This window comes from Haliotis rufescens, unplaced genomic scaffold (assembly GCF_023055435.1).
Source record: "Haliotis rufescens isolate VD_foot unplaced genomic scaffold, xgHalRufe1.0.p SCAF_28, whole genome shotgun sequence".
NCBI classification, from domain to species: domain Eukaryota; kingdom Metazoa; phylum Mollusca; class Gastropoda; order Lepetellida; family Haliotidae; genus Haliotis; species Haliotis rufescens.
Window position 1 is genome coordinate 3336020 of NW_025963979.1, and position 11623 is coordinate 3347642.

The window sequence follows — 11623 nt, forward strand, 5'->3', positions numbered from 1 at the left end:
GTGGGGAGGCAAGTCTAACGACGGGTGGGCCTTAAGCGTAGTAATGCAGGATAAGTATACAAATGTAAAAAATATTTAGATTTTACCAAATTTTTTACTTATCCTGCATTACTCCTTGATGCATCTGTATCGGACGGTTTGGAGGTGGGTAAACCTTCAGAATACAGAAACCTCAATAATTCACACCCTGCAATACGACCCCATTTGGTCGATAAACCGTGAAGCGGAAAAGTTCAGACAAAAACGCCATTACGGTAGGGTTGTTCAAAAATCAAAAACATTGAACATAGGAATTAAAGAGAAATTCCCTATACACGCTTAGTAATAAAGAAAATAATAGCTATTCAGCTAATTCTTTACTTACTGTGTCATAGAGCCGTCGCTGACAAACAAGATTGTCTAATATTCTTCCACTGGTGGCGACTGAGTGACTGCACATGGAAGTTGACTGGCTCTGTATAGGGCGAGTTCATTATTTGCGTCAGTGGTTGGCAATCTGCAGGATAACAACCAGAGGGCCAAACTTCGAACGTCTTCGACATCCTCGAGAGTCACAACGCGAAGGTTATGACTAACGAAAATATGTGTCGAATCTCCAGAAATATCCTTCCGTGATTGTTCCAAAACCACAATTGCCGTGTTGAGCCCTGGTAAGGCTGACACCTTGAGATCTTGAGGGTAATTCGCTCTCGGCGAGTTCCGATTGATGATCTCGTAGGCCTGAAGGATTACTGCGCGTAACCATATAGATATGGTGTTTGCGATTATGAGACTAACTTCTGTCGTGGACGAACCACGCCTTGTCTTGGAGCGTCGAATGAAAACTCGAACTGCTCGCACCGAGCCCAGGAGAACTTCACCATGTACGATTCCCACAATAGTCGATATCGGTGGGATGGTGAAGAACGGTCGGGTTGGCCTGGTAGTAGATTTTAGCAATAAAATCCCAGCATAACCCTAGATGTCCCGTTCCGTGCGTCCCATGCTCAAAACGGATCCGGGTTGAGTCGATCACATGTAGTTCGCTCACCCGTACCGCCATTGCTAATGCCAAGAGAAACCATTGTTTCCTTGGTGATGTCCAAGCTCCTCACAGCGATAGCCCGTTCGCGGAGCTCTCTATACTATACCGAGAGTGTAACGAAGGTGTCACGCGCTGGGAAGGAGCTTGAAAATGAGGATGCAATGAGGGGCTCGAAGGGGGCCCTTGCAAACCTCGAAGTACCACGTTCAAGTCCCAATCAGGTGGCTGGAACTTGGCCTTCTGATCCTCAAACCTGAATGAGCATAATATGGCCTGTAGTTCCGTGACCTTAATCACACTGTGATTTTCCGGAAACGGCCAACACTAAGATAATTGCAGCCAATTACGTAGTAATGGTGCTACCTTCCAAGTGTTTTTGGGTACGCAATGTAGGAGGTATTCCTCTAGGAATTGTGACGCAATCGTAGGGTCTTGATTCTTTTCTTCCCTGTAAAAAGTCTCAAGTGATCCCCACTTGTCATCGTCGTCTCTGGGAGAGTAACGATGAACTAAAGCTATAGCTTTGCTGCCTGTGTCGAAATAACCCTTCGCACTTAAACGCCTTTTAAAGACGAACCATGCGTGCAGACGTTGGGTGAGGCAATTTTCTGTTGAGGGTGGATGAGTAGGTTGGACCACTGTGAGAGGGGAAGTGAATCGTTTTAGATTTTTCCGAGCTTGACGAACTACCCTCTCGCCGGTTACCATGGTGCGACCAAAGGAGAGATCGAGATACCTTGTCTCCTTGATCCCCTGTAGCACCTTGGGAAGTAAAAGTGGTGGCAGAAGAGTTTTAGTTCTTTGCCCTTCCCAAGTGATACTGAACTCGTCCACCGCCCAAGTCTGCGGATCCGGCAACGGGGAGATATACGTCATGAGTTGGTGGCCTAGGCAAGTAATAAACAAGTCAATGTTTGGTTGCCTGAATTCCTGAAGCAGTAACTGGAATGCTTCTGTGAGAAATTTCCACTCAGTGGGAGCCACCCTGTCTGGACGTGATAAGGTATCGGCCAGTATGTTTCTACATCCGGGGATGTGCTGAACTATGAACCTTAGTCACAGCCGATCCACTAGATGGAAGAAATCTGAATGTCCTTAGAAGTGGAGAATGGGAGTGTGTTGTTCCCCGATTGCACAGGCACCACACGGCAGTGCTGTTGTCTGTGGATATAGCGAGTCGGGCTAACTGTAGTTGATTCTGCCAATGTGATATAGCCAGAATTAGAGCTTCCAACTCCAAGTTGTTTATGTGCCACTTCCATTGTGCGCCGGGCCATAGCCCTGAGCTTATCTGGTCTTGTAAGTGAAGACTCCACCCCTGAAAGGGGACGTCCACAAACAGGTGTGTATTCGGGGAAAACCCGAATAAACAGACTCCGCAGACATTCAGCGCCACAAATTGAGGCAAGGCTCTAGCTTAGTTGGTAGAGTGATGGCCTTGAGTGGATCCTGACTCCTGATGTAAGGGTTCAGGAAAAAATTGAATTGGTCGCTGTTGTAAGCAGCCCATGCTAGTTAACTCCTGTGCCGAGGTGATTAACCCTAGCAACACTTGCCACTGGCGAAGTGTGTGTGGTTGGTGTAGAGTAGATGACAAAAGAAGTAGAAACTTGTGCCATCTGTCCCTCGGTACAGATAGGATATCCTGGTCTGTCTTAAACAGGTCTCCTATGAACTGAAGTCAATAGGAAGGAGAATACTCCCGACTTCGCCTCGTTGATTGTCTATCCCAGTTATTGACATGTGTTGATGATACAGTAGATCGCCCTCCATCTACGACTCGAACCAAGTGTTCGTCACGTGTAGATAGTTATTGTCTTCATTACTCCTGTAAATAGCCATAAGTGTCACTGACATGTCAAATGGGAAATACTACCATTGGTAGTGAACCCCAATGAACTGGACCTGAAAAGTCTACGGTTGGGATGGATAGTCGAGACTGATCAAGAATCAAACGTTCGTTGAACACAGAGATTGTGGATCATTCTCATCTTGTCCGGGTCCTTCATGAGTACCAGGTAGGTGTGAGGATAAAACCCCGGAGTAAAGACTGGGTTGTGAACCCACTCTACAGCTCTTCTTACCAACAGTATGTCAATGTTGGATTTTCCCAATCAAACTGTGGTCAACGGTGGGGTTAACTCTACCCTTATACGGACACCATGATATAGTGCGATAAGTACGAAATCGTCCTTGAGACTTGTCTCTGCCACTCCCTTTCTCAGTAAGGGAATGCTGGTCTTCCCTGAGAAACGCGCGTCTAGGCTTATAATTCCCTGACTTGGACTTTCCAAGCTTTTTGGGAACTTGACGTGCGTGTCTGCGATCTGTTCGTTGAACAGGGGAGTAGATGATCAAGGTTGACGTAATAGACTGCCCTTGAAACCAGCATCTCAGTTGGAAACGCTATAAAGTCTTGGGTGTAACGGTAATCACCGTCAGAACGGTCTCAAGATGAATTTTCCTGTGGTCAAACTGACGCTGTAGGAAAAACACCATAGTTTGGAAGTGATCTAATCAGATAGGGTTATCCTCTAATAGATTCTGATCCACTGCAAACATTGACGATATTGGTCGCTTAAATCACGGAGCAAATGTGAGTTTTGGAGAAGGCTTCCTCCAATGACCTCGTGGTGTCCCTCTTATTTACCCTGTTATCAGGGGAGGGCGTTACTGACACGAGATGGTCTGCTTCCCAATCGGGTACATGTGCTAAGGTGATCATGTGCCGGTTACATACACGAGTACACTGTAAGCCTTGGGTTACGTCATTGTAGAGACCTTGATTGATACGCAGACGCTGCGCTCAGCGCAGGTCTGGAATGTTGGAACAGCGCTAAGCTGATCGTGCAACGTTTGCGTAATAGGAGCGCTTTGGGTAGCAGTCAGACGCTGCGCTCGGCGCAGGTCTATGCTGGATATGTTGGAACAGCGCTAAGCTGATCGTGCGTCACTGGCGTGATAGGAGCGCTTGGGTATCAGTCAGACGCTGCGCTCGGCGCAGGTCTATGCTGGATATGTTGGAACAGCGCTAAGCTGATCGTGCGCCGCTTGCGTAATAGAAGTGCTTGGGTTGTAGTCAAGTGCTGCGCTCGGCGCAGATAAATCAGACACAAAGCTCAAAAGTATTGACTGGATCAAGGCTTGCGTCTAATCTACCCCCATCATAGCATCTCGATACGCTGGTGCTGGTGCTGTCGCCGACGTCACAGATTATCATACATGTATCTGGAAGTGTCCGGCGGCTGAAAATAGGAGCAGTTACGATACTCACAAAATCCTCCGGTATTGTTGATTTCGGTGGATGGTGTACTTCTGCAATCACAGTCGTCATAATACCTGCCGATAATAACGGTTGGGTGGTAATGACAGAACCATATGTCATTCGCTATTCTGCGATAGTGACATTCCTCTCGTCTCACGACGGAATAACTGCAAAATATGATTGTGAGTAATCTGCTTTTATATAGTAAACTCGTTGGATTAGAGATTTACATAAAAATTACATTTTGAATTTTGGCGAGCACATCTACGTGCATGCCTATGACCGTGGATAAAGAGCTTTGGGCGATTATTCCACGACAATATGTACACCGAGCAAACATAATTATGTTACGCAATTAAACCATTGAAGAAATGGTACTGGAAGAATGCCGTAGAATTGAACAGTAATCTATCGGCAAAAATACGAATTGCAAGGGTATACAATATTTTTATATACGCAATTCAATGTAAACCAAGGCTATTTACATTTAGAGATTGGAGAGCACATCCGCGCGCAAACCAACCAATCGTGGATGATAATCTTGTAAGGTTTTTTCCACGACAATTAGTAAAATGCTCAAAGGTATGTTACGCAATGAAACCCTTGTTGATGAGATAATACTGGAAGAGTGCAGAAGAATTTGAACACTAATCTATCGGCAAATTTATGAGTTGCAAGGATATACAATATTTTTGTATGCGCAACCCAATGTAAACCAAGGGTATTTATATTTTCATTTAGGGTTTGGAGAGCACATCTGCGCGCAAACCAAACAACGTGGATGATAATCTTTGTAAGATTTTTCCCACGACAATTAATACCACGCTCAATCATAAGTTACACAATTACATATATATATGTATATTCAATGTCTGTACATATAGAGTAGGGAAAGGGCCACCTAAGTTGGATAACTTTTGACCAATCCCGTTGACCATATATGTCAATAAATTATGTTTAAAACAAACACAATTACGCCATTGTTGATGAGGCGGTACTGGAAGAATGCCATAGAATTGAACAATAATCTATCGGCAAAAACTACGAGTTGCAAGAGTATACAATAGTTCATATACGCAACTCAATGTAAAACCAAAAATACCAACAAAAAACTATTTAATCGCATAAACATAGGTACGCAATAAAAGAATTGTTGATGAAGCGGGACTGGAAGAAAGCCGTAGATTTGATATTAATCTATCGGCAACCATATTTTTAACGAGTTGAAAAAGTATACAATAATTTTAGTATACGCAACTCACTGTTACGCCAAAGCTAGTAATATTTAAGAACATAAGAATATGTTATACATACGTAGCTGAGAATTGTAAACAATATGACTACCTTGGCAGGCAAACGATTGTAACACAATTCAAAATGGCGGCGAACAACAATATTTTGGCGGGAAAAAAGACAAGCGTCTTTTCACGCCTAATTAATTCACATAAAACTACACAACATGGTGAAAGTAATATGAAAAGAATACATCACCCATCGCAGATCAATTTTTAAGATTGTAGACAAACTGAAGGTCTAAAATTAATCCAAAAGGAGAGCTCCGCTTGGACACGTCCTAGCTGTGCTGCGACAAGCAGTGATGTGAAGATGACCTTAGGTGTCATCAAGGTCACAGGACAGCGACGGAAGGCCACTGATTGGGACTTGAGAACAACAACTTTATTTCTTCACCCAGGACCTTCGCAGCGCTGTCCTTCTAGTTGTCGTAAGTAAGCAGTGAATGCATTAAGGAGTAATGCAGGATAAGTAAAAAATATGTTAATTTCAGCAGATAATTTCCTTGATAAATGTTGGTTTCATCTATCACACAAGAGTCTCTGGGAACTTGGTGTCACAGCAGTAATCTTCTGGTTGGCTGGTGTTGAAAGAGTTAAACGTTGCCCATGCTGCCAAAATAGCAGCGTCTTTCATGCATTTCCATCCATGACATGAATATTGTCATGTTGCCATTTGTGCACAAGCTGAGTGCCAGGGATATAATAAAATGTTCTTGAAAAATTGAGTTATTTTACTTTTGTTACGCCAGGATATTTTTTTTCATACCTACCTAACTTTTTAGGACAAAATTCAAGTAAAAAAAATGTGAGAGGCTTTTTTTTTCTTTTTTTTTAAATTGGCCTGCCTCACTTTTGAAATGAGTTTGAAATCCGTAAACCAAGAAATAAAAATAGTGTCGCCTAACTGTAACAGAGTTAAGATGTTTAAACATTTACTGAAAGGGTGAGATTGAATCACAGATCCATAAATCATTAATGATAATGTGCGTTGTTCAAGTTGCATAGTGTAATCCGTTATTTGAAGCTGCATACAGATTAATCCAAAACACATTAAAACATTTCTTTTGAATTAAGGGTTTTTATTGCAGTTTATGCCATATCTTATTTAATTAAGACCCTAAAATTAAAGGACAGTACATAGCATTTACAAATCATCAATTTTGCTTTATTAGGGATGTGGGCCTCCAAAATTTTAGAAGGCGCCCTTAATTGACACCAAGGGGCCCTGAGGACCCTTGTTGATTGAGGCTAGGAACAACACTGCTGTTGCAGGCATAAAGTGTAAAAATATCTCAGTGCTGACATCTGTACTTGACTAAAAGGCCCACCATTTAGCCTCAACATTCTTTCTTCAACCTCTCTGTAGTTAGAAGAACCAACCTTATCAGTCGAAGGGTGTCCTTCCGGATGTAGACCAGGCTTTTCAGTGTTTTAGTGGGTTCGTTTCCACTGGGTACAGGGTAGGGAAACTGAAACAGTCATAGTATGAGTAGTGTAATGAAGGCAAAGATGACCCAATCAAATGGTCGACAAATTGTTGCAAGCATCATACGATATACGCATGGAACACAAATGAATTTGTCCCCTTCATGTCAAATTAGTCATAAGGCAATCTTAATTTCCACAGACGTTTTAGTTACTGTTTTATTTCTTGTTTGACACAATGCCACAGTCACAGTGGCCTGTAAATAAATGATCTGGACCAACAAATGAGGACCAAGGTCAGAATAGGTCCACAGCACTCTATTGCTTGTTGCTGGAGGCAACTACATTAGATCAAGTGGTCAGACCTCGTGACTTGGCTGTTCCCCAACTTTGTGGGACATTGTTTATAATATCAGTCCCTTGTTTGCCTGCTAGACTTGCCATTATATAGCTGGAGTTTTGCAAGTCATTTGTCAGATTGGCCCTAGTTAATATCAGTGATTATCTGATGACCATATCAAACCTTAACTGAGAGTAAAGCAACTACTAGCTATGAGTACTGATGTCAAGGCAACTTAAGGACATACTGGCACGGGCTTGTTGCCAAGGAAGTTGAGATCTTCATTTTCCCCGAAGAGGTATTCACCAGGCTGAGGAGAATCAAACCGTTCTCCCCCCATAATGAAGTGAGTCCCAAAATACTGACCTGTTAGAAGGAAAAGAATCATCAATATATCAGTGAACAGTGTCATGTGCATAAAGACTGCCCAGGCTAGATGAGTCAGATACATATATATATATATATATTACAACTTACAAGGTTGGATGATGACAACATGTGTGAATAAAACTGATAATTGGTCATGCTAGTGGTACAGTACTAGTTCATGAATTCTAACTGGAACTGTGGTCATGTAGAAGTAATGCAGACATTCAATTAACATATCCAAAGGTGTTTGTCATAACCATGTGGATATGTAATTCAGCTTCTATTTTTGTTTTCATAGTTATCATGGTTATGCCTATTAGGAAAATCCCCCAAAGATAACCACACCGTTTGCTGTGCTAACGTTAGCATTCATTCAGTTCAGCTGATAACAATGACAAGATACCTAACAAACTTTTGAAATGACTCATGCTTTTAATGCCATGCTGGTTCCGGCTTGGTACAAAGCATGCCGGGTAGCTGCTAGGCCTTATGGACACAAGGGGTATTCCGTGCTAAATATAGATTAGCATAATCATGGTAATTGGTAATGTACATGTACCAACACACACAGTATCCTGCACTTCCAACTCTACACAGTATTGATGATGGTCAGTTGATCATACTTAACTCTCAAACATAAACAGGCTGACTGAGGTAGGAAAGAAATGTCTGCATATCTTACAAGGAGTTTCAATACTGTGTTCCTAAATGTCATATAATTAGTTACATTCTTCTTGTGATATATCATTCATTCTTACCAATGCTAACAAAATCACAAACATGATGAACCATGTTGTATACTTTGTTTTAGCTTTCCAATTAACATGGTTACGACTTTGGAGAAAAAGGTTTATGTATATAAAGTAAAAGGACTTTTCAGCACATTCCAACTAAAAAAAATACTAACACTGGAAAATAATAGCATTTCTTAAACATTAAAAAGAGCAGCGGTAGAAACTAACAGTTTTAGTCCACTAGTCCTTATAATGATAACATATAGCAAAACCCTTTAAAAGGGCAAATTTCTACTAGTCCTTACGATACCTTACTATTGGGCAGTTTGGCAAGGACCACAGGACTTGTGCCAAATTCTAACACTGAAGAATCATGTATCTTGCAAAGTTAATCACTTGTTTTGATATACTTGGAAGCAAACATGTTTTCGTTAACATGCAAAGCCGGAAAGCCAATTGTGACTCCAGTTCCATATTATTTTTAAGTCTTCAGTACTGTAAAATCCATAAACGTATGCCATCCGTCATGGCTATCTGAAGTCTTATTCATAACATACTTGCTCTCATGTTGGTGAATTCCAGCAGTATTCAGAAGTTCAGAAGTTTGCATATGATGAGCATTGAGATCTACAAATGGACTTTCAGCAGACAAGGAAGCCTATTTAAGAGCCAATAAACTCCTACTGGCTAACGACCAGTTATTGCCAAGTTAAAAGGGAGTACCAATTATTGCAAACTCCCCATTATCAGCTGATTATGGCACATATACATGTGATCACATCTTGTTTTACTTTTGCTCGATTTCATTAGAAGAGAGTAATATTTATAAAACTTGATGAACAAAACGGACTCTTGTGAATGAATATTTGAAAAAACCCATCTAATCACCTTGCTCAAATACAATAAAAAGACATGCGGGCGGTGTCACATGACTAATTCACGCATAAACAAAAATCCAAAAACATGCACATTCAGTTCTGTCATAACTTACTATCTGTCTGTCATTTCTTCCCCAAAATACAATTCTAAAACCTATTTGAGCTGGGGGGTTTCAAAAGTGCATAACCCTGTATAGATCTCTATCACGAAATTCATAGTCTACATAGTGTTGAGGATATAAACATGTGTAGTTCCAAATTGGGGATAAAAGTGTACGTCAGTTTGCAGAGGACAAATTGATAAAAGCACTTCGTATTAATTGTAATGAATATAAAAATTGAGTGCGATAACAGAGAAAATACAATGTTATTTGCATAACTGAAGCATAACTGCACGTTTTTTTTAGACGATGGCGATAACTGTTCCAGTTAATTGAAAGGAAATTTCTATTTCCACTATTTTGATTCCCTGTCGTCGCAATGCAGTTTACCGGGAACAGCCCGAGCTCTACCATCCGCTCAATTACCGCGCTATAGTGCCACCGCTGTCTCGTTATACCGTTACCGTGCCTCACGCTCTGGTGACTCTCGCTTCACGATCCAACACCCGTTCTCTGTCTTAGGGAAACTTACACATCTTGACGATCAAACACCCGTTCTAGGTCTTAGGGAAACTTACACAACTTTACGATCCAACACCCGTTTTCGGTCTTAGGGAAACTTACACGTCTTTACGATCCAAAACCCCTTTTCGGTCATTAGGGTCAGCTGGCTTTGGGCAAGGGTTAGCCATAAATTCTTACCTTTTCAAGCGTTAATCCAGTTAATCCCATTGGTTGGTCATGTTGACATAAACAATTGCGGGTGTGGTTTCAAGAAAAGATGAATGGGAGAGCGGGCAGTGACGTCACACGCATGCACAATTCATTGTTTACTGAATTACGCATGCATGTCAAAGGGGATTCTAAGACCTGTTAAACGAGCACTGATTACATGTGATAGCGCCTGTGGTCCAGTGGTAGAGCGTCGGCTAAATAACCCGTTAATTAGCAGAACCGGTGAGCCGGCGATGCGCGTTCGGGCACCCACAGCGCTAATTGGATCTGAAAAAGTGCGCCCGGTAAAGTGCACTACTCCCGAGAAATCTACTCAAACGTTTTCCACAGGCAGAAAAACTCGCATATGCTTATAGTTTTACACAAACCAAAGTTATGGCACAGCTAACATGTGGATTAATTTAGAAATAACATGAAAAAAATGTCGATAACTGGTCGGTGACCAGTAAACCTTTCATAGCAGGATTAAAATGTTGTCTGTTTTTGAAGACGACAAGAATACCTTAGAGGTCAAGTCAGCTTACTCAGAATGTCATCGACAGAGAACACTGAATGTATGGCTACGCATTTTAATTCTCTTTGTAGCAGTCTGTCATCCTACAGGAAATCTTTCAAAACATTAGGCCTCGCGAAGCGCAATAGCCTTTATGTTATCTAAAGGAAAATCGTGCTGTTACCAGTTTTAGGTGGATATCTGTAGGCATTGCTAGCTGCTATGTCCACGGATTCCACCCCTGTGTTTCTTCTGGAAGATAAAGTGGCTCCCATTGCCCCGATCTAGACTGTCATTATTATCACGAGAACTTCTTCTTCCCTGTCTCAAAACATGGCCACTGATGACGTCACGGGCACCGACCGTTCTATAATTTAACACCAATGTTAACCATACAACTAGTTTTTGTGAGTGAGTTTCATTGCACGCATGTACTGATACATTGTTTAGAATTTCGTTTAATTGTTTCGTTTGTTTATATGTTATCACTAAGTGGTATTATTTATATTTGGAGTGTCTTTAAAGTAAGATAAATATAGTATGGGGGCATAATTTTCATTTCATCCCAAAATAGATCTTCAAAATTACTTGATACACTATTATGTTTCTTCAGCTATATTATATTAAGTTTATATATAATTTGATTAGAATAGTCGCTTTTTCAATTTGATTTGCGAGTTTGTGTGTACCCTGTCTACTGAAAGTTCATTTCTAGATCTATTTATTGTTGTTGATTGTTAATAAAATCTTTACACATATTTAGACTTTTTAATATATAGTAAGAATTCACGATGGCCACACACACAAAAAGCATCTGTATTATTGAATTCATCAGCATCCTCGGCCATCGGTGGCTGGACTTAGATGAAGACATTTGCTTGCCTCGGAAGTTGTATATAACATATTGTCCATGCCAGAAGCGGATCATATCAGACAAGGATGGCGGAGGTTAGCGATGAATTCC

The 11623-nt window shown here is 41.3% G+C and overlaps 1 protein-coding gene across 1 annotated transcript in view; it reads right to left on the minus strand.

The window, feature by feature from the left end:
• Positions 1-11022, minus strand: part of LOC124119390 (E3 ubiquitin-protein ligase MGRN1-like) — a 72344-nt gene extending 61322 nt beyond the window's left edge. The window contains exons 1-3 of the mRNA XM_048402667.1: positions 10844-11022; positions 7597-7715; positions 6965-7053 (exon numbers count right to left, since the gene is read on the minus strand). Coding sequence (XP_048258624.1) covers positions 6965-7053; positions 7597-7715; positions 10844-10934 — 299 coding nt within the window. The 5' untranslated portion in view covers positions 10935-11022. The remainder of the gene's footprint in view (positions 1-6964; positions 7054-7596; positions 7716-10843) is intronic.
• Positions 11023-11623: the final 601 nt, after the last annotated feature.